The following is a 24697-nucleotide window of genomic DNA, read 5'->3' on the forward strand; positions in this document are numbered from 1 at the left end:
TGGTATGTTTTGTAAGGAAATCACGTTTTCTATACAGAATATTTAAGCTTGATAACATGCATAACCATAACATAAAGCCATAAACTCTTACCAAATGTTGTACCTGAGTATTTAACCGAATCATTGGACTAGTTTGTTTCTGATGAGCCACTCACTAACAATTAACAGCTCAAAGCGTTGACTCTATCTCATTTTAATGCTTGCCGGATCCTGAAGTAGTAGAATCATCTGCATATAGGAGCCAATTGTGCTTAACAAAAGCTGTCCTATAAAATACATATGAGAAGAAATGAGATCATATGGCCACAAACAGTCAACATATGTAACAAGTATTATATATAAACCGTTATAATAGACATCCAACTCCAGCATCAAACATACTAAACGGCCATTTCGGCCAGTTCGGCCATTTTTGCCATCATCGGGTTGTATATAAATACAGGATATCACATTCACATTATTTTACACCGAATAATACAATGAAAACGTCACGGACAAGCCCAGTAGTCAAAACATCAAATATAAACGCTTCTTAGAAGCACATGACAATGATCCTTAAGACATTGATATAAATACACAAACCATAACTCACTTCCAAATATAAAACATGAGCACACAAAGTGAATCCACTAAAATTGGAAAGAAACGTGTAAATAAGGTAGTACTCATACAACATTTTAAGTTATTTCATAACATAAGTCGATCTCATAGTCAAATTAAAAAAGTAAAGATATTTTCAATATAATAATATGTATTTTCAATTAATTCAACGAAAATGAACTATTTAATAGATCGTTATATCATTTGACCAGTGAGATATTACAGGAAAAATAGCTCAAATTAGGAGTTGCCCTGATATATTTTATGAAAATCTGTCCAGTCCTGCTACAGGAGGAGAGTTTTTACCTACCCTTCAATGTAAACTGCAGGAACAAGCTTAGGTGCAAACATTTACAAAGGTCAAAGGCTAAGAGACAATCAACGATAGATACGAAATAAAACTGTAGTCAGTAAATATGTTTTGGTTACCGCTATGGAACGGTCTACATCTGAATCAATTATATGAAACACGTTGAGGCACATGATTGTTGTACAACAAGTTAGTTTTAACATTCTGTATTTGTCAGACCTGGCGGCAATCTTAAGGGAGGAAACCTCTGGAACCACGACAGAATTTGTCCCCGTTACTGGATTATACACGTCAGTAAAGAATGGGGTGCTTCAAAATGAAAACGTATCGTATCAGTGCATTACAATGATGGAAGACTATAAAGAATTCTCCTTAGAGGTGTGTATAAACACTTATTCATTGAGCTTATCGTAGTTTATGAGCTGTTGTTACGCCCCCCCCCCACACACACACACACTCTCTTCACTTCGAAGAAGCGGCGGGTATTTTGCTTTGCACATGTTGGTCCGTCTGATACCTAGAAAACGCTTTGGACTAAGGTTTTCAAATTTGGCAAGGTAAGATGATTGCCTTTCAGTTGACCCAATTAATTTAGAGAGCATTTTGCGAAAGATAACATTCGCACTGAATTTGAACACAAAAAAGCTTGTACACATCATATTTAGAATAAAGCCAACCGTCCTCAAACGTTTAAGGGTGGTTGGTCATGACAAGCAGATGGACCATATTTATTGAGGTCAGTAGATCAAAGATCACGGCCACAGTGACCTTCAACACAAAAGCTTGTCCTATGAAAACTAGAGTATCCTCAGTCACGTGACTCTAACAGCTTTTTCATTTGTTTTTGCTCATATGGAGTTATCTTTTAAAGGATAAAACTTAAAGTGTATTGGGTTATTTTAAGATATTTATTATTAGAGATTGAAAAAAGAAGTTGCTCTGCAATGGTTTGCTGCTCAAATTGCCACAAAAGTGAGCATTTGAGAGGGTAAACATACCATTCTTGTATCTGACAGGTGTTTGTTGACTTGTCTTTAGCTGTATACACTCTAATGTATTTTTACAGGAATTGCGATCCGAGGATTACTTGTTTAACAGAGGGAAACCAAGGCCTCCAATGGGAATAGAAACGTCGTTAATTAAAAGGCTCCACGAAGGACGTGAGTTTTGTCAATCTTAAGCTAATTTCATAGAGACATAGTAAGATATTGCAAATGTTCATTAAAGGGACTCGTTTACGTTTTAAAGGGTCGGACATTGATAAAAATAAGTCCATGTGGAATGTGAAAAGATGATTGTAACACACAATATGCCTTTTTGCCGATAAGCGTTAATAACGCTGATACAAATTGAATGAATTGATGCTTTGATTTACAAAATTATGTTCAAATTAGTATTTGTCCGTTGCTGTGTGGTATATGTTTATAAAAGGAAATTATCTAAATCGATTCGAACATATAAGCCAGTTTCTAACATTATATATTTGAACGAGTCCCTTTACTATTAAAAACCTAGTTATTTTTCCAGAGCAGTAAATATTATAGGGTCCTCGAGTGCCGATCTTGCTATAACAATTGCATCATGATATCAACCGTTACCTTCAAGTTTAGACAGTCTGAGCTCAATATATATATCGCGATCAATTTAGAATGAATCTCATTTGGCTGACGATTATTTATGTGTTTAAATTATACTGTTTGTGGAGTTTTGGGCTGTTCTTCCATCTTTCTTGTTTGTGATTTTATGTTCTATGTCTTTGGCGTTTACCCAGTGCCATTAAACCGGGTTTATGTTTAAACGTTTTGCTACTGAGCTTGTTTCTGTAGCTTTCAACATTTTAACATGCACTAGCAAAAACCTGCTGGGAAATGCAGAAATAATGTTCTATTTAGTAAAAGTAATAGGTAAGTGTACACACAACTAATTTTAGCCTTTAAAATGAAAATAAATTGTTTGCTCTTATTCAATCTTTAAGTTCTTTTTAAAATTTAAACTACAACAAGTCCTAGTCACCCGAGCGACTTATGTTAATGTTTTTGTAAGAGTTTGTGTACCACCTCAAATATTTTCAAAGTCCATTAACATACGTCTTTGAAACTTTGCACACTTGTTCACCATCATGCCCCCAACCTGTACACAGGAGGTGGTAACTCTATCAAGCATTTTGACAGATTTATGCTCCTTTTTCGACTTAGAATTTACGTTAAAGTTTGCGTACCACCTAAAATAATTTTGAAGTCAATAGACATCTGGCTTTGAAACTTTGCACACTTGTTCACCATCATGATCAGAACCTGTGAGACTTTTAACACAATGGTATTCAACCACCCAGCCTTATTGAATAACCAAGTTAGATGACTGTATTTTGCAAATAATGGCCCTTTATTATTAGAATTAAAATTCTTGCTAAAATTTTGCATGTTATCAATTTATGTTAATATCTCAGCACATCATGTATTGCATTGAAATCTAATCTAAGAGGGATCCATGCATGTTACGCCAACATTTTTCAATCCTTACACTGAAAAGCGGCGGAATAGTCGAGCGCGCTGTCTCTGTGACAGCTCATTTTTCAATGGCATGCAACTTTTTAAGTAATTCGTGAATATAAACATTATTTTCTTAAATAAATACTGCTGCTAAGAAACAAGTAGCTGTTTCATTGTTTTAGTGCTTGTACATGAGAGTTTATGATAATAGGCAAGAATAATGTTACTGCCAATCCATCTCTTATAATTATTAAATAACATGGTTGTGTACATATTAATCATATAGTATTGAACAGTATCTACATGTTTGAGACGTAAGTACATTTTTACATAACTTCATTCTATGAAACATCGAGTTGCTAACATTTCAGGCATAACACTGAGACGTTTCCCAGAAGTTGTGAAATTTGATCCACTTACTGGCCAGGACACTTTAGTTAAAAATGGACTAACACAGACCGTCAACACACTACATAACTGTATCACCGCCATGGCGGAGTACACACACACAAGTTTAGAGGTAACACATATATAACTTGATTAAAGATACATTTATAACAACCATTATAGCAGTTTATTTTGACGAACATTTTGTTTTTTTCAAAATATGCAAGAATATTCTTAGTTATTCAAAAACACCGCTTAATTGTTTTTAAATTAAAATATCCCTAAGCTCAAATGAGCGCATGTTGCACAGACGCTGTTTTTTTATATTTGAGTGATCAAAGTCACAAGAAAATGTGTTTAAATGCAATATGTGGCATAAGATAGAAATTACTGCAATACCCAGTCAAATACAGATATTAAAAGACTTGAAAAAGAAGACAGAGAGACAAGATATCCTAGGCGATACGCTAGCCCTTTGCGAAGGACCTCATTGTTCTTTAGCTTGTTTTGTGTATAACTCCGATACACTGGATACAACTTTCCTGGGTTTGACCAGTACTGTGTTAACCATAACCAAGAACTAGCCTTTTTATGCCGAGCGCTGTTCTAGTGGGCTACTGGTTCCATATTTTAACGTTTTTCGTTTTTGACGCGACCGGGACTCCCACTCTCAGCACTCGAAGCAAACACTCTTCCAATAAGCTATCTGGGCGGTATACACTGACGCTGTAGGATATGTTTTATCTTTTAAGGGCATATATATTTGAGATTTTTGAGTTACTGGTAGGCATTTGTAGGCATTTCTCGTGTAATTTTGAAACATCGCAATTCAGGAGCTGAGAGTCAAAGATTATGAGCGATGGCTAGGTAACGAATATCTTCCGCAAGGTAATATTTGAATTTCATATTCAAACGAACGTCTTATTTTATCGCCATCAGTGATACGAAAACATTACATTAATATCTGTTCGCTTGATTTGGCTATCCCTTGTGCAATAACAAAACTAATTTTAAGTCCTCTTTTTGACGCACACGTCTGACTGTATATCTCTATCAAATGGATATTAGCATGTATTTATAAAACCCTATATTGTATGAATCGTTTTAGGGATAAATCAAACTAAAAACTTCGTAAGATTTGAACTGTCTTTGAAATATATACGCGGATCATTTATAATAATATTTATTTGAATGACATTATTCTGGTCAGTCTATATATAAGTAAAGGGCCCAATTACTTGAAAAGGTTCAAGCGAAACAAGCTTTTAGTCTCTTAAAGTGATATAATTAAGCCAGAAATTTTATAATTTGTAAAATAATAAAAAATACTTTATCTAAAACAACTATAAAATATTTTCTATTAAACGTCTTAACACATTTTAGAATAAGAAAATTACAGAAAGCATTAGTAAACCAAAACAAAATTATTTGGCTTAACTTAATCCTATCTTAAGTCACTTAAACTTGTTCGGTAATTGAGCCAATGTGCATTTTTTTTTCAAATTTAAAAGTAAAATTACTCAATTTATTTTAGAAGAGGAGATAAGGCCTCGAACTGAAACTAAAATGGCAACCGACACAGAATTTTTGCCGGAGACGTCGACATCAGTGGCTGCATCGATGATACATTACGGAAAATCAGGGAAACGTGGTTTGTTTATATTTGATCATCCTTGTACTCTACATAACAAGTGCCAATACCGTTAAAAGTAAAGGTTGCAAAGCATTATGCGTATGTATACTTGAACATGTGTGAACTTTTATGCCACTACGTCACCCAGGTATGTGCACTTTGTACTAGCTTAGTATATCATGTATGAGTACACTTGTCCAACATATGCAAGTACTGGAAAAAAACGCAAATGCATCTTAAACTTAACTGCAACTTTTACCTGTACGTGCTATTTCTCGTACGCGTAATTCAGTCTTGATTAGAATCAAATTATCCCCTGGCATGCCTTTGAATTCTCCACTTATTAACGTATCACTTATTTTGTATGCATAACATATGAAAAATATTAGAATATTACTGAAAATTAACGATGTAGTGTAATACATGCAATACAAATATTGTACTGAAAGGGGATTAAATCACATGTACTACAAATATATGAAGATACAATTTTAAGACTGTATTAACAGTATCAATTCCACCTAAGGATCAGCTTTAAACTGGTTGTAATTTTCAAACTGTAATATATGAATAAACAATAAATGTTTTTTTCTGTAGATGGCGCGGAAACCATTTGCACACAATATCTTGAAGATCGCTGTAAGGACCAAAACTGCCAATTTCTTCATCCGGATCAGAAATTGCCGTATGTGTGGCAAATAAATTTGGCAGATAAAAGTTGGGCTAGTTTGCCCATGAATGTGAAAATCGAGGACAAATTTTGTGCCAGTGCAGATAGCACGGAAATATACAATATCGTGAGTAGAACGTTTTCATATTCTGGATCCATACTTTGTATTCAATGCAAGTACAATTCAAAGTTTGGCTTATCAAATTAAATAAGTGAATTCGAGTACAAATCATATTTTGGCTAATCAAATTAAATAAGTAAATTCAAGCACAATTCATTGTTTTTCGAAATCAAATTTTAGGGCTACATATTGTAAATTAGCCATTATAGGTTTAAATAAGTATGCTATCTGGCCCTGTTTCTTTTCTATTCGGCGTAAGGCACACGATGTAAAAATCAGCTTGACATTTTATGAGACGTGGAGTAAATAATAAATTCTGATGCCTGGTGACCCCTTATATTTTATTTTTCATATGAAAGGATATTGGTTGCTGAGGACACAAGGCATTTAAATCTTAAATTATTTTGCATCGAATACCCTAAAACCCCAATCATAGGATAAAACTACGCTTTCTATATTTGTTTTGGTATCATTGTGTCTTATTCCTACTTTTGTAAACGTCTGGACTTTATATGGAATAAAACGTTATGTTAATCGCAATCAACTCATTTTTTTTAATTAAGAAAATCACGATTAAGTAACAATTAAACTTAAAATTGCTACTTGTTGGAGCCAATTTTACAAAAGAAGTTACAGTCTTTTATTACATTAAGTCAAAATACTCAAACAAAATATAATTTAAACAAATACTCAACAGTTTATTGTCACTAAGGTCAAATTTATTTAAAATATTAAAATTGAGAATGTTACACATGTTCCACTGGAACAAAAATTGTGAGGTAGCAGGGGTTTAAGTATACGGAAACACATTGTTTTCCTTCAAATTTGACTTTGGTAATTTCTGAAGAACGACTTAATTTTAGGGATGACTCATATGTATACAGGCACAATTTTGATGATAAACAATTGATCAACCAATTTATATTTTTTTTTCAGAATGTATTGAACAAGGAAGTAGTGTTCCAGATTCAATTTAAAGCGAACCTCTATGCCGTTCAGGCTGGGTCAAGCCAGCCGGTGGCTGTTCGTCGTTTGTCAACACCAGCTTACACACTTGAAAAGGACGTTTGGGAAGCTCCAATAAAATTTGATACACAATGGAGATGGTTTTGGCAAGACGACGAGGAAGAATGGAATAAGTTTACACCTGTACGTTTACAAAAGATGCATTTTATATAATCGCTTAACGAAGGAAGTCGTCTGGGTCTTGCTGTAAAGTTTAATTCAGAGCGACATGTTTTCTTCGTAGAAAAAAAACCCAATTCAAATGATGAATACTATTGTTGAGCACATTTGGTCTGGCAACAGTGTGGTAATGATATCGGTGACAATGAGGTAGTTTACAAAGTCTACATAAATATTCCTCTGATTGAATTATGAATATGACGGTAAAGTTGTAAGGTAGTTGAGGAATCGAATATCCAACTACCTACTAGTTAGATGTAAGTTATTTGAATATACAGCAATTGCCAGTTGAGGAATCGAAAAAGGTTGATATTGATGTTTAGCTACTCGTCCCTTTTCAGTAATTTGCCAGTATCCAACTATCAACCAGTTGGTATTGTTGGTATTTGGAAATTGAGATTTGTCATATTTTATGGTTGCACGGTACACATGTGAAGAAACTACACGCCAAATGTATTTCATGCATGTACACAGATGGATATTCGTGTGAAACACTGTTTTATTTGAATATTTTTTCTGCATTCGCCAGTTGGATATTCAACAATTGCCGGTTGGTCATATGCTAATATCCAACTAATTTTCAATAAACCAACTGGCAATTGTACGAAAAACAGGATGTGTAATAAAAAAAACATACGTGTACATGGGTAAATAGACAAAATACGTGATATTTCTTTACAACCTTTGACTTAAGAATAAGGTGAAGTCTGAATCTCCAACGACATACTTTTTAATAGTCGAATAACCAGCTGGCAGGTGTTTGTTTCGAATATAAAATGCATTTTGGTATGTTTCTTCACATGTTTATTCATAGACAAGATATAAATGCCAATTTTCATGGAATGAATGTTCCTATTGTTCATATTTGATGAATTTAAAATTGAGTTGCACACAAATCTTTGCAGGACTCGTTACAGCAAACGTTAGAGATAAGATACCGAACTCAACAAACTGAACAACGATACTATAGCTTCTTTCTTGAAGATGGGACCTACTTATATGATGTGGACTTGCAGCAGATGACACAAACAAATATTGTCACTAGCAAGACACGCGAACTTCGAAGACGTCCTTTGCTCGTTATGCCTAACGACATTATTTATCAAACTGGGTATGTATTATTGATCAAATGTTTGAAAAATCATATTTTATTTCAGCGTGTAATTTGTTTAACACTTTTTAGCTGTTGTAACTCATAAAGTATTCCGAGTTTATTATTCCATTTTTGCGTGTTTATTTTATTTATTAGTTTGTTTCATTTCAAAAACACTATATAATCCAACTATATTAAGTTCCTTGTAGTATTATCGATCAACGTACATATGGGCGTAATAACCAATAGCGCAAATAGTGTTAAAGAATTGTTTTCTAAATTTAAATACATTTTTGTAAACATAGTGTTCATACCTCAGCCACTTTCACTACTTGAACCCTAATCATGCTTATTTCAGACCTAAGCCACTTCCACTACTTGATCCCCTAACATGCTTATTTCTGAACTGAGGGTTTTCCACTACTTGATCCCCTACACATGCTTATTTCTGACCTGGGCCTTTTCCACTACTTGATCCCCATAATCATGCTTATTTTTACGCTTTGCCTTTTCCACTACTTGATCCCCATAATCATGCTTATTTCTGACCTGGGCCATTTCCACTACTTGATCCCCTAATCATGCTTATTTCTGAACTGAGCCTTTTCCACTACTTGATCCCCAAAGCATGCTTATTTCTGACCTGGGCCATTTCCACTACTTGATCCGCATAATCATGCTTATTTATGAGCTGGGCCTTGTCCACTTCTTGATCCCCATAATCATGTTTATTTCTGACCTGAGCCATTTCCGCTACTTAATCTCCTAATCATGCTTATTTTTGACCTGAGCCATTTCCACTAATTAATCTCCTAATCATGCTTATGTTTGACCTGAGCCATTACCACTGTTTGATCTCCTAATCATGCTTATTTCTGACCTGGGCCTTTTCCACTACTTGATCTTCTAATCATGCTTATTTTTGACCTGTGCCACGTATACTACTTGATTGCCTTATAATGCTCATTTCAGACCTGAGCCATTTCCACTACTTAATCTCCTAATCATGCTTATTTCTCACCTGATCCATTTCCACTACTTAATCTCCTAATCATGCTTATTTTTGACCTGAGCCATTTCCACTATTTGATCTCTAAATCATGCTTATTTCTGTCCTGAGCCATTTCCACTATTTGATCTCATAATCATGCTTATTTCTGACCTGGGCCTTTTCAAATACTTGATCTCCTAATCATGCTTATTTCTGACCTTGGCCTTTTCCACTACTTGATATCCTAATCATGCTTATTTCTGACCTGGGCATTTTCCACTACTTGATTTCCTAATCATGCTTATTTTGACCTGAGCCATTTCCACTACTTGATCCCTTAAGCATGCTTATTTCTGACCTGGGCCTTTTTCACTACTTGATCCCCTAATCATACTTATTTCTGACCTGAGCCACGTCCACTACTTGATTACCTTAAAATGCTCATTTCTGACCTAAGCTGCTTCGCTACTTGATCCCCTAGTTATGCGTATGTCAGACCTAAGCCACTTCGCTACTTGATCCTCTAGTTATGCGTATGTCAGACCTAAGCCACTTCGCTACTTGATCCCTAAGCACGCTGATTTCAGACCTAGGCCAATATCACAACTTGGAACTCTTGATCTTGCGTATTTCAGACCCGAGTCACTTTCACTTATTGAACCGATGCAGGCAGATATTGAAACACCGCACCACTGGTCACCACAGGACAGTATCCACTCCTTTGAGCTTGTAAGAGTGTCCCTAGGTCAAGAATACACAACTGTGGCAGACAAGTTCTTTGAAACTATGTCATGGGATGACATACATAACCCTGCAATCTATAGAGTTCAAAATCTTGACCTATGGGGTCAATACATTAGGTCAGTTGGGTTTTATCTTTTTTAAAGATTCTGATAGAAGATGAATTGTCTTCATATTTGGTAGCATGCATTTTTGTAAATCTCAAATTATCATATTTCGGCGTTAAATGTGTTTTGTTTATAAATCTTATAATTGTTATTTTACAATTTCATAATTAGTATGTTTACGTATCATGTTCTAATCAGCTTGAAGCTAAAAACGTTTTACTCGTTGAATTTCCTGACTGACTACCATTGTTTCTATCAATTGTATCAGTTTTCCTGTATAACATTATCATTATTATATTAAACCGTGTGATTTCTTGCGTAGCAAACGAAAAAGTATGCAGATCAAGGCAAAACGACTTGGAAGAGATAAAGATCTTGAAATACGAGAGCTGTTTCACGGAACGGACACTTTAGAAGCAGCAAGAGGAATATGCATCCATAACATTGACCCCCGCGTTTCAGGAAAACACGGCACTGCTTTCGGACACGGTGCCTACTTTGCCAGAGACGCTTCTTACAGTGACAGATACACAACGGGAGGGTCAAGATTTGTGTTTCTAACGTCAGTTCTCGTCGGAGATTACACAAGAGGAAATAATGACCACAGAAGGCCACCGAGCAAACCAGGAACCATGCATGATCTTTTTGATACATGTGTTGATTCTATTACTGACCCTGCTGTCTTTGTTGCGTTTGACAGAGCGCAGTATTATCCGGGGTATCTAATTGTGTACAAACATTGGCGATGAATTTAAATTACTTGAATTTGTATTTCCAACTCGAACATTTGGAGCAACTTAGGACTGAATGTGATACAAACACTTTTACCGCTTGAACAATAATGTATAATTATTATTATATTATGTTTATTTGTTATGTTTCTGATTTTGAGTGGCATCCTTTGTTTGATCTGATAACATTTAAATGGTATCTTTTCGGATATGTTAGTATCTGGTTTAGTAAAGTACTCACAATGGGTGAATGCAGTGTCGCATCTCAACAGGAATTTTTATTTTGACAAGTAACATTTTGCAGCAGGATGTTTCTATATAAATGTAAAGGTAAATGCTGCTGACCCATAGTTTCAAGGATTCCACATAGTTGATGACCCGAGATGACCCAAATTCACACTGGTCCTAAATATTATGATGAGAAACAAACTGAATTAATTTCCTGAAGATTGGAAAAAAACATTGTTGAATTTGTAATAGAATTAAAAAAAACTTGAACACAAGTTTTTTTTTCTAATATTTGACCTAAAGACCTAGTTTTTGACCAAAGAATACCTATATTTACATTGCCCTTAAACATCATATTGAAAAATATTCTGCCTAGGTTTCATGAAGATTGAATAAATGCTGAAGAATATATGAAAGCATTTATGTTTACCTTGTAGTTTTTTACCTGTCTTGAGATGAAACATATAAACACTGGATCTTAATGCGTCCAAAAAATATCAAAGAAACAAAATCAAAATATTTCTTTACCTCTTAAAGGATATGGAGAAATCTGAGAAATCTGTTTTTGTGGATTCATAAATGAATAGATATAAGTGTTCTTTTCAAGAACTTGCTCACTTATAAAATAATTTGTAATTTAATATTTATATTTTTGTGTAGTTTTTCAATAACTATCTTGTGGAAAAAATTCCATCAGAACTGACATGTTGTAAATATGTTATAATTATGTGATTCTGATTATAGTGCGAATGCATATAATAAATCGACATATCTAGGTACATAACATAAATTTCGAATAATGCGGTATACTAAATAGCATTTGATTACAGCTCCGACAATGAACATGGACGCCGTTGGAAATAAGAATTAAATATAAAAATTCATCTAAACTAATTCATATTCTAGTAGTATGTTTTAATTTATGTTAACTTTCTGTGATATAAGTCATACAACTGCAAACTGGTATTTGGTTGTTTTGTTGTAAAATGTACTGTTATACTATGATGTAATGACATTGCATGCGTAAATCTACTAACTTCTTATGCTAAACTGTTATCATTTACAAGGTTGGTGCCTCATGGATACAATTAAGTCGGCCGAACACGAGATGTTCCATTTAAAGGGGCGCAAAATAGGTTGACGCTAACATTTGTTTTTGATTTTCATGCAGTAGTATGTAGTACTCCTTTGACTGTTATGATCAGAACCATGACAAGTTTATGATTTGTACAAAGATAAAAATATCTGTCAAAGATGTAGCTGTAAAAGATATCAAAGAAGTACACAAATCATATGTTTTGTGTGTTTGTTTTTGTTTTGAACATTGAAGTGAAATATGTTTAACATGATTAATTCATTAAAATAAAAAAATAAAGGTTTTATCAAACTTTATTATGACTCTTCAATTGAGCATCTGTGAAACATCAAAAGGCAGTTAAGTTAAAACTCTGGGTACCGTTGCAATCCAAATTTGTATCTGTTTAAGGCTGCACAGATATACCATTTTTACAACTTCTTTATTTTTTTGTCTTGGAAACAGAATTTTTTGGCGTAAATATCTGCAAACCAATGATATAAGATTGCTGACAAAAAATCAGATCGTAGATTTCATTTTTATGTTCGAAAATTAATGTTTAATGGCTTAAACCGTTACTAACGGTTTAGAAAAAAAATGCATAAACATCATGTTTTTTAAATTAAATTTAAAAAGCTGCGATCTAAAGTTTTGTCAACAGTCTTATATAACTGGTTTCCATGGAAATTCTCAAAAATTGGCTCGTTCAAAGACAAAAAATAAAAAAGTTGTCAAACGTTCAATCTTTGAGAGTGCAGGTTTAAAGAAGTTATTATAAAATAAATGTTTTCAATAACAACACTCATTCATTACTCGATACATGTTATTATGGAAAGTATTGAAGAACAGTTAATGATTAAACATTCGTCGAAAATTATAAAATGCTAGTTATTACTACAAGTTTGCTTTTTAATGTTATTACTAACGGTCGATTACTTGGGCCTGTTATTCCCTTTCTCTTTTGAATCTTACCACATAGATGTCGTATAGAAATTAAGCAATTACATGGTTTACTTTAACATGCCGTTGAAAGTGGAAACATTTTGTGTATATTATATGCTAGTGCCGTCCGGTTTAAATCCATAGTTTAAAATATGTTTTCTTCAAGAACTTTTTCTGCTGTACAAATGATGAGATGAGGTATGGAAATATGAATACTTTTAATTTATATTATTTTATTGGTGTATACGTTACATAGGGAATCGAGACACCTTAAGACTGGTCCCGACCTCCCCGCATTCGTGGTTCCGCTGATATCTCCGACATTACCTCCCCATTATAAGGTATGGCAGAACCGGCTGAAAAGTAACGTTTTGGACGCACTTTGCGGCCTTAGAAACCGGTGACCGAATCCAAGGCACGCCGAATGTAGCGTAACGTAGGTTTTAGTGTACCGTAAAACTGGTCCCAACATTCGCACGGGTTGAGTAATCTTCGACACAAGGGACCGCATTGTACGGTATTTTGTCGCCATGTTGACGCTATAGAAGAAACCGGTACGGGAACGGAAACGCACCATAGGTCTTTTCCGGTCCCTTCTGTATATGTCCCCCATCTGGTGCGCCCGCTATATGTACATGTTATTCATGTCGATTTCTAGCTTATTATCCATGAAATCAAGACCCAGCTGTTTTCCACGCAGCTTTTATGTCAAACCATACGCTACTCATTATTCCTCACGCTTCGTGTTCCTGCATCAATTGAGCTCCATTGTTAATCTGTGTTTTACAAGGTTCCTCCATACGTTTCATTTGCAAATCCGGCTCCTGGTAATTTTTGTTTACGATTTGCAGGTCGGCACTACATGCTGCCTGTTTTGCTTCAACATCACTTATCTTGTCATAATTCTGGTTAACTTGTTCATATATACACACCAGCTTGAAATCCAATGTCATACTGACAAATGGATAACAGATCAACTACTTTTCTTCTTTCTTTTTCTGCTGATAATTTCAAATCCCGTGTGTCCGCCATCTTGCCTTTGTTAATATCTGTTCTCGGTAGAAACGAGGTAATCAAACACCATTTCTTTGTCCCTTTCTTCCTGACTGAAATCAAAAACCCATCGATCCTCCCCAGAATTACATTTACTAGTCATTGTTTACAAATAATACACTGATATCTTCCCGCTGTGACACTACATTCCTGAAAAAAATACTTGTATGACCATTGGCATTGACCTTAGCCATAGTGGGAAATAAAAGAAGAACGGTCTTGTGATGGGTACGGCAATATGACAACGTATTATTGACCAGATATTGAAGTCATATCCGGAACCAGCTGCATACTGGAAGACATGATTATCACACGCAAAACAGATGACAAACACCTTTCTTGAATAAACAAAGGTTGAGCAAGTACAATCTGCACGCATGATTGGATAATTGCCGATTTTTTGAGAAGCAGATAACATTCAATGGACACTTTTTTATGGAAAATGGTACCCATTAATTACAAGAGAAGATTAACGCAATTGTGACCGCTCCAAGATCACAGAATATAACACAGCTACGAGTATGGCTCGGAATGGCCAACTATTATGGAACATTTGTCAAGGACATGGCTACAAGCTTTTACACAAGAATGTGATGTTTAAATGTACAAATCAAGCTCAGAGTGCATTTGACAAAATCCAATTGCTTGCGATAGTTCAGATTACGAGCTAGGTTCCGTCCTCTCGCACATCAAGCCTGATTACATATTCGGACAAATGTTCACATTTGTAACGAATAATCAAGCGGTTTTAACTATCTTCGGTCGTCGAAAAGGCATACATGTGACCAAGCACCACGTTTGCAACAGTCCGCTATAGCGTTGCAAGGATGCGACTATGAGTACAAAACATCGAAAAAAAATACCAATGCCGACTGATTATCGAGATTTCCATGAAAATAAGATCATAAAACACCAATTGAAGTTGACAGCAAATTAAAATATTGCATATAATCGTAGCAGATGTCCAAAGAAAAACGTTTCATAACATATGGTTATTAAAGGTTCTAGGCTATACGCTGGTTGATGGATATGGTTGTATAAACAAACCCATATACACATGTCAAGTTTTTTGCCGTACTGCACTCAAAGAAACGGACAGTTTAGTAAAATAATAGTAAAAAAAGGAGATTACGTTGAAATGATGAATCCTACAGCTAACGAGAGCACCGTTGCTGTGTTACGTAAGTAGTGTGCAGGTTATGGCGTAATTAGTCAGATTGTCAGCGACAAGGTGCCCGGATTCAAGAGAAAATATTTTGATCGTTTCGATAACAATAATGAAATTGTTCATAAAATGTCAGCGACGTACAAACCGAGAACTAACAGCCAATCTGAACAGTTTGTCTAAAGTTTCAAAAGTGCTATACAGTCATCACCCCGCGAGAATGGATCTTTACACCAGAAACTTGCTTCTTTTCTGTTGGCTTCTAATAATACAATGCACAACACTACAAACTAATCACAGGCAAAATTGTTTATCGGACGACACTAACGTTATCTTCCGGACCTCGTGAAACCAAATGTGAAAATAAGGAAAATCAGTTCAAAACATCAAAAAGTCAAAGAAAAACACGAGATTTTGAGCTGATGGAAATGGAAACAAATGGACCATGCGACTATTTAAAATCGCAAGGGACCTTTAATGTACGATGTTAAAATTAGTCAAACCAGAAGTTGGACACGTTACGTTGAGCCTTTTCCTCTACTTGATCCCCTAATCATGCTTATTTCTGACCTAAGCCGTTTCCACTACTTGATACACCTAATCATGCTTATTTTTGACCTGAGCCTTTTCCACTACTTGATCCCCTAATCATGCTTATTTTGACCTAAGCCAATTCCACTACTTGATACACCTAATCATGCTTATATTGACCTGAGCCTTTTCCACTACTTGATCCCCTAATCATGCTTATTTCTTACCTGGGCCTTTTCCACTACTTGATCTCAAAATTATGCTTATTTCTGACCTGGGCCTTTTCCACTACTTGGTCACCTAATCATGCTTATTTCTGACCTGAGCCACGTCCACTACTTGATCCCCTAATCATGCTTATTTCTGACCTGGGCCTTTTTAACTACGTGATCCCCTAATCATATTTCTGACCTGAGCCACGTCCACTACTTGATTCTCTTATCGTGCTTATTTCAAACCTCAGCCTCTTTCACTACTTGGTCCCCTAATCATGATTATTTATGACATGAGCCGCGTCCACTACTTAATTCCCTTATAATGCTTTTTTCAAACCTAAGCCACTTCCACTACTTGATTCCCTTATCATGCTTATTTCAAATCTCAGCCTCTTTCACTACTTGATCCCTTAATCCTGTTTATTTATGACCTGAGCCGCGTCCACTACTTAATTCCCTATCATGCATATTTCAGTATTGAATCACTTTTACTACTTGATCCCTAAGCACGTTGATTTCAGACCTAGGCCAATGTCACAACTTGGAACTCCTGATCTTGCTTATTTCAGACCCGAGTCACTTTCACTTATTGAACCGATGCAGGCAGATATTGAAACACCGCACCACTGGTCACCACAGGACAGTATCCACTCCTTTGAGCTTGTAAGAGTGTCCCTAGGACACGAATACACAACTGTGGCAACCAAATTCTTTGAAACTATGTCAATGGATGATATAGATAACCCTGATATCTACAGAGTTCGAAATCTTGACCTATGGAGTGAATACATTAGGTCAGTTTGGTTTTATCTTTTTTTAAAGATTCTGATAGAAGATTAAATTTCTTCATATTTGGTATCATGTTTTTTGTAAATCTGAAATTATCATATTTCTGCGTAAAAAGTGTTTTGTTTATAAATCTTATAATTGTTATTTTACAATTTCATAATTATCATTTTTAAGTATCATGTCAGTTTAAAGCTGAAAACGTATTACCCGTTGAATTCCCTGACTGATTTCCATAGTTTCCATCAATTGTATCATTTTTGCTGTATTACATTATTATTATTATATTAAACCGTTTGATTTCTTGCGTAGCAAACGAAAAAGTATGCAGATCAAGTCAAAACGACGTGGAAGAACTAACGATCTTGAAATACGAGAGCTGTTTCATGGAACTGACACTTTAGAAGCAGCAAGAGGAATATGCATCCATAACATTGACCCCCGTGTATCAGGAAAACACGGCACTGCTTTTGGACATGGTGCCTACTTTGCCAGAGACGCTTGCTACAGTGACAGATACACAACGGGTGGGTCAAGATTCGTGTTTCTAACGTCAGTTCTCGTCGGAGAATACACACGAGGAAATAAGGACTACAGAAGGCCACCGAGTAAGCCAGGAACCATGCATGGAGATATTTTTGATACATGCGTTGATTCTATTACTGATCCCGCTGTCTTTGTTGCGTTTGACAGAGCGCAGTATTATCCGGGATATCTTATTGTGTACAAAAATCGGCGATTAATTTAAATTACTTTAATTTGTATTTCCAACTCGAACGCTTTGAACAGCTAAGGACTGAATGTGATACAAACACTTTTACCGGTTGAACAATACTGTATATTATATAATGTTTATTTGGTATATTTCGATTTTTGAGTGGCATCCTTCGTTTGATCTAATAACATTTAAATGGTACCTTTCATATATATGAGCATCCAAACTGGTTAGTAAAGTACTCACACGGGGCGAATGCAGTTTCGCATCTCAACCGGATTTTTCAATTCGACAATTACTATTTTGCAGCAGGATATATGTATATAGATGTAAAGGTAAATGCTGCTGACCCATATTTACAATGATCCTACAAAATTATGACCCGAAATGACACAAATTCACACTGGTCCTAAATATCATAATGAGAAATATACTGAATGAATTTCCTGACGATTGGATAAACATTGTTGAATTCATAAAGGAATAAAAAAAAACTTGAACACCAAGTTTTTTTCTTAATATTTGACCTAAAGATCTAGCTTTCCTACTGACACTTCAATTGAGCATCTGTGAAGCATCAAAAGGCTGGCCATGAACACATAACTCTGCGTAACGTTGCAATCCAAAATTATTTTCTGTTTAAAAGAAGTTTTAACAGAACAAATATTTTCATTAACAACAATCATTCATTACTCGATATATGTTATGGAAAGTATTGAAGAACAGGTTATGATTAATCATACGTAGAAAATTTTAAATATCTAGTTATTGCAAATAGTCAATTACTTAAGCCTGTGATTCCTTTCCACTCTTAAATCTTACACCACAGATGTCGCAAGGTAATTAAGCAATTACATGTTTTAATTTAACATGCCGTTGTAACTCAAAAATATTTTGTGTATCTTATATCGCAATGCACACTTTGTCCCTTGTTTAAAGTATATAATGTTGTGTAACCAGTAACTTCAACTAGCATAACAGTGAGATTGTTCATATTTGGATGCATAACCTTATCCTGATGAGTCTGATTCTGTTTTGCTGGTGCCGTCCAGTTTATATGCGTAGTTTGAAATATTTTTTCTTCAACAACACTTTCTGCTGTACAAATGGTCCAATTGTGTTTAATCGGGTATCGGCCGTAGTGTCAACTATTTCAGATATATATAGTAATGTCAGTTTTTGAATATCGGTCATGACTTGATCGATGACAAACTATCTTAAAAATTAAAATAGGTCAATACATGTCATGAGAAATATTCCTACCAAGTTCGAAGACTATGATTTAAAGTTTTATACAAAGTCATATATTAAATGTCACTACGTCTTTGACCTTGGACAAGGTTATCATAATAATCAATAAGGGCAACATTCTAGTCATGGTCAATTATCATATAAAATTCAAACATCTTAGATATGTTCATTCAAAACAAAGTTTACCACGTCAGTGACCTTTGACCCACTGACCCCAAATTCAGTTACAGTTAGAGCACTCCACAACAAATCGTTCCAAAATTATTAATTTCATGGTGAAGGTCACCATGACCTTATCTTTTGGCATACTGATCATTAGTGATCACCTACTGACCATAACAAATGAGCCTTCAAGTGAGGCCGTACATGTCGTACATGTCATCGCCATGTGTTTGCCATGCTTCGCAGACGATGCAAAGACCTTGATTACAAATCAAATATGGCGCGTAGCAGTATGATAAATCGGCGTTGTGCGCAGAAATAACGCGTTGATATAAGTCACCGTAACTTCCTATTAAGAATGGCACATGAGGAAAGCTATAACAATACAAGTGTTGTATATATCGCAAATGCGAATTATATCCGTACTTTTATAATAGAAAGCCGAACGGGTAAAGATGGTAGTTACTTTGAGTGAAAGTAAGTGAAATAACACTGTATATTTCGGATTCGGATTTCGGAGCGCCCCAAATTGTTCGTGTAAAGATTACTATGACCTTGACCTACAACATTTGTTTCAAAGGTAAATGAATTAGAAACGCCATGAATGTTTCAAGTATAGGTCACCAGGGTCTTGGCCATTAACCTATTGGCCCCGAATCTAAAGGGGTGATATGCTAATCATGGGCAATGTGCATACCAAATAGTTTTAAATTTATTAATTGCCAGCGAAAATTTGACTCCAACGGCGAGGACAACACCTCTGGACAAAGCAACCCAATATATATGTGTTTGCAATGCTTCAAGGGAGACACAATAAGTAAAATCACAGCAACGGATAAATCCTCTTTGTATGCAACTGAAGATAACGTCGTTACTAATTGGACACAAGGTTATTGGACATTTCTAAAATATCGAATATTTCTCATGTTTTAAATCGAAACAAATCATTTTTGTTGTGTGGTTTTTATACAAAAAACATATTTACATATACTTTTTATAGGCCTGGTATAGCTATAAGTTGAGATATTTAGACCATATAAAATCGTTTTAGTGATAAAACAACATTGCGTGAAATTGGACAGTTTTAAAACATTACATTTCTTAATAAAACCAGTAAACTTATTATATTCAAATGCAAAATATACCCGCTAATCTATTAGAAAAATGTGAAAAAAGATTCAATGGGAACAATGGAACTACAAGAAAGCTATTATACTTATGAGGTATTTGAGATAAACAGACGAAAAAAATAACATATAATACACTTAACGGTTGAAAATGATGTCATGTGTTTCTTGGCGTCTGCCGAGAAAAGAGACGTAATTTCAACTTGAATATTGCTATTTCTGTTTTTTTACGACGTTTTTTTTCTGTATTTTTGTCGCATGTGCATGGTTCACAACACCTTCGTTTTTTATGGAAAATATGCATCAAAACAATAAATAAAGGGTCGTTCAAAAAATGTATTTGAGACACATGGCTGAATGAGCATTTTATTACTTATCGATTTTTTACGTAATCCACTCAGCTGAGAAAAGTAGTGATTAAAAATGCGATATTTAACACAACTATGTTGGACGCCTGACCTATTGACGTTACGCTGAACCCAGAACATAAAAAAGCAGTAGAACAAAGCAAATATATATCAAATGTTAAATGGTTAACATTTTTAAAGAGCTTGGTTTAACCAGTATTTATTGAAGAAAATATTGAACAAAGTAAATATGCATTTGAGCTACAGAAGTGTATAATATACATACCAAATATATAAAGGAGTGATAAAATGCATAAACAGTGAGTAAATTACAGAATTAAGAATAAACCATAATTGGTTTTACTAAGTCTTTCTTCTGTTTTAATTTTCGAGATATTGTGAGTACAAATAATAATAAAAAATCAGGAATTGTTTGATACACTACTTTGGTACGAAGTGATATAAATATACAACAATAACTGGTACAATATGAGTATTACGCCATGTTATGGTAGGATGCTATATTTATAGAAATATAATTTTTAACAAAAGTGGGTTGAGAAATACACGTGGTTAGGGGGAGCGGGGATGATAGTAATGATAGAAAAGAGGAAAGGAGGGGAGAAGGAGGGAGGTGTAGTCACCCGCAGTACTCTGAGATTGTGGGAATGCTCGTAATCGGTATGTGTTAGCGCTTAAAGCGTTTTGTAATAGATATGTATGTGTGTAAATGTTAGAAAATAGTCTTGTTTACATCTGATGGGGCATTTTTATCGCCAAATAACAACAGTTGCAAGTGACGTTATATTGTGGTCTTAGGCTAGTAAGCAAAGCAATTCTCTGGTCGACATATGGAGGACAAGTTAAAAAATAGTGATATGAATCTTCGATTTCTCCACAGACACATAAAGGACTGTCAATGATATTCTTTGAAAACAGATGTTCATGTAAAGAACTACAGTGTATGCGAAGTCGTGCGTGTTGAATGGATATATCTCTGGTTCCAACATAAAATGGAACGACCGGGTTATTTTTATTGAGTGTATGCTTAAAAGAACAAAGCGATTTTGATTATCTAGTTGAATCGGACAGAGAATTCCATAACGATATGGTTGAAGGAAGAAAGGATTAGGCAAATTGTTGAGATTTACATTGAATATTGCGTATATTGCGAGCGTTTCTTTATCTGTATGTCGTTACATCACCAACAAATGATGGCAACATGTCGTTTAAATAAGAAGGTGCAAGTGAATGGTGCATTTTAAAAAGTAGGCAAAGTTTATGTTTTTAGCGTCTATATGTAAGGGATTCGAGACCAGTTTCCCTGTAAAGATTGTTTAGCGACACCAACTGCAGTGCTCCTGATATTATTCCAGCTGCTTCAGTTTGGAGTCAGTGTAGATCTTCAGTTTTGGCCTGAGTTATGGTGTTCCACACAGTGTCGGCATATTCCAGAATGGGCTCGATAAATGTTTTGTAAATAATTTCCAATGATTTTCGATCGTGTGTAAACTTGACTTGCCTCTTGATATTGGTTCGTTGCCATTTCTTCTTTTTGATGGTGTTTATGTGTTCATGTTAGGTTGCTTTTGATGATGTGATTCCAAGGTGCTTATGATTTTCGACTTCCTCAATCGGGACGTTGTTCATAAAGGAAGGTTGGTGATATGGCCTGTTATGTTTTCGTGAGATGAGAAGTGATTCGTTTTTTGATGGATTGAAAGTGACAAGCCAAAGTTTAGCCCATTTCGTTGATTTTGTGCAGGTCGGAATTAAGAGTGATAACAGCTGCTCTAGGATCGTCAACAGCATTATATAAGGTAGTATCATCAGCAAAAAGCTTAATAGTGGATTTGATATCTTTGACAATGTCGTTAATATAGACGAGAAATAAAGGTGGCCCCAAAATCGATCCTTGGGGAACACCAGCAGTAATTGAAACAGTGTCGGATTGAACACTGACAACACATTGTTTTCTATTAGAAAGATAATCATGAAACCGATTAAGAAGGCGTCCAGAAATACCATTTTGTTGGAGTTTTGATAGAAGGCCTTGATGCCAAACTCTATCAAAGGCTTTCGATATATCACAGAAAATGGATCTCATTTCTTTGCCTTGATCGAGGGCTTGACAAAATGAATGATAGACAGATGTAAGTTGTTTGACAGTGGAGTCGTTTAGGATGAATCCAGATTGAAATGACGTAATAACATTGTTTTGCCAAAGGAATTTAAACACGTGTTTATGGATAATTCTTTGTAGAACTTTACTAATGACACTTAGCAAAGATATAGGTCTGTAGTTTCCAACATCCTGGGGGTCATTTTTCTTAAAGATTGCACAAACATGTGCGAGTTTCCATTGTCGAATGATTGAACAACCATGCTAAGGGAGTTGAGAGCTCTTTGGAAACATCTTTAAGAATTGTACCGTTTACAAGATCTGGTCCAGAGGCTTTACCGTTCTTAAGAATATGAAGACGTCAGACACTTCCTGTGTAGTAGTAACGATATCAGATAATAAGGCAGTGTCTCCTTGTTATCGATATTAGGAAGGTTTGCATTGGAGCTGTCGAGGTTACTTTGAGATTGAAAATACGTGTAAAGGATATTTGCTTTGTCATAGTTGTCATCATATATTTGACTATTGTGTATCAAGGTAGGGATATTTTGTTTTGCGTTCGTAGGCTGCGTAAAGTGCTTGGTAAGTTTCCAAAATATCAGTGTTCTGATGTTGTTCCTTTAATGCAGATGCTAATTTGTTTAAATGAGAGTGCTTTGCTGAGCGAATTAGATGATTTGCTTCATTGCGTAACTGCTTATAAGTTGCCAGATGTGCCGGGCCCTTGGTTGTCTTGGCTCTCTTGTATGCCCTTTTACGACGACGGATAGATGTACGAATTTCCTTGTGAAACCAGGGAGGGTGTGATGTTCAAATAGTGACAGTTTTGTTTGGGATACGAAATTCACAGACGAACAAGAGTTGTTTAGTGAAATTTGTTGCATGGAAATCAATATCCTGATGAAAGCATGTATTCCAGTCAAATAAAGAAATCTTATTACGAAGAAGTTCATAGTTTCCATCCGAATATTTCCATATTGTTCGCTTTAACGAGGTGTTAACTACTTTATTGTATCTAAGATAACAATAGATTGGACATTGATAACGTATTGACTGGCCAAGAAACGGTTCACCAAGTCCAGATGTTGGAATAAGCTCAGGTGAGTAGACTTAAATGAGGTATATGGTGATTGAGATTTTTTTGTGAAGTGAGTGACTTCATGAATAACTTGAGAAAGACCATATTTCAAGGAAATGTCGTTGATCTTCTGTTTGGTTGATTTTTTTTAATTGATCAAGATTAAATTCACCAGTAACAAGAATATCTTTAATTCCAGTATCAAACGCGAGACCAATTGACTGGTTGATGAGTTTCAAAACCATTGCGTTTGCATAAGGTGGTCGATAAAATAAACCAAGAAGTATATATTTTTTTCTAACTATGATTTCAAGCCAAATAACTTCGATATCACCTAGTTCAAGATCAGTTCGACGAAATGCTGTTATGCTGTCCTTGACATAAATTAAGACCCCGCCATGGCTTTCTGAAGGACGATCTCGCCTGAAGGGAATACTGTAGTTAGGAAAATGTATGTCATGAGATGCAAAACTGTCGTTCAATCATGTTTGAGTAAATGCCAGTGAACCATGGATAGATTTGAGTCTGATAACTGGTAGTTCGACGAGCATGTCGAGGAGGAGAATGAGGGACCCGAATTTTCGTGAATATCGCCATAGAGGATTAATAGCATACTTAACCATGTCAACAGTTCGAAAGAGTTTACGAATTTTAGACCTTTAGTTCGTGATTGATAGTATTCGAACAATCCCACCCGTAGCCTATATATGTGCAAATATCGAATTCATGTTATTGCCGTGTGAAAAAGAATATATACAGTGGTATCCCTGTGTACTGAGTGACAAAGGAGGGTTCGGATAAGAAAGAAAAAGTGGTAATGGAGGTCGGAGGAAGAGTAGTGC

General features: G+C 35.3%; 1 protein-coding gene across 1 annotated transcript in view; it reads left to right on the forward strand.

The window, feature by feature from the left end:
* The window catches only part of LOC128210393 (protein mono-ADP-ribosyltransferase PARP12-like), a 69755-nt gene that overhangs the window by 19637 nt on the left and 25421 nt on the right, over nt 1-24697 (forward strand). Inside the window, exons 5-11 of the mRNA XM_052914735.1 lie at nt 1128-1288; nt 1977-2070; nt 3771-3919; nt 4620-4674; nt 5321-5437; nt 6017-6216; nt 7147-7359. Of these exons, the coding sequence (XP_052770695.1) occupies nt 1128-1288; nt 1977-2070; nt 3771-3919; nt 4620-4674; nt 5321-5437; nt 6017-6216; nt 7147-7359 (989 nt within the window). The remainder of the gene's footprint in view (nt 1-1127; nt 1289-1976; nt 2071-3770; nt 3920-4619; nt 4675-5320; nt 5438-6016; nt 6217-7146; nt 7360-24697) is intronic.

Source organism: Mya arenaria, chromosome 12 (assembly GCF_026914265.1).
Source record: "Mya arenaria isolate MELC-2E11 chromosome 12, ASM2691426v1".
Classification (NCBI taxonomy): domain Eukaryota; kingdom Metazoa; phylum Mollusca; class Bivalvia; order Myida; family Myidae; genus Mya; species Mya arenaria.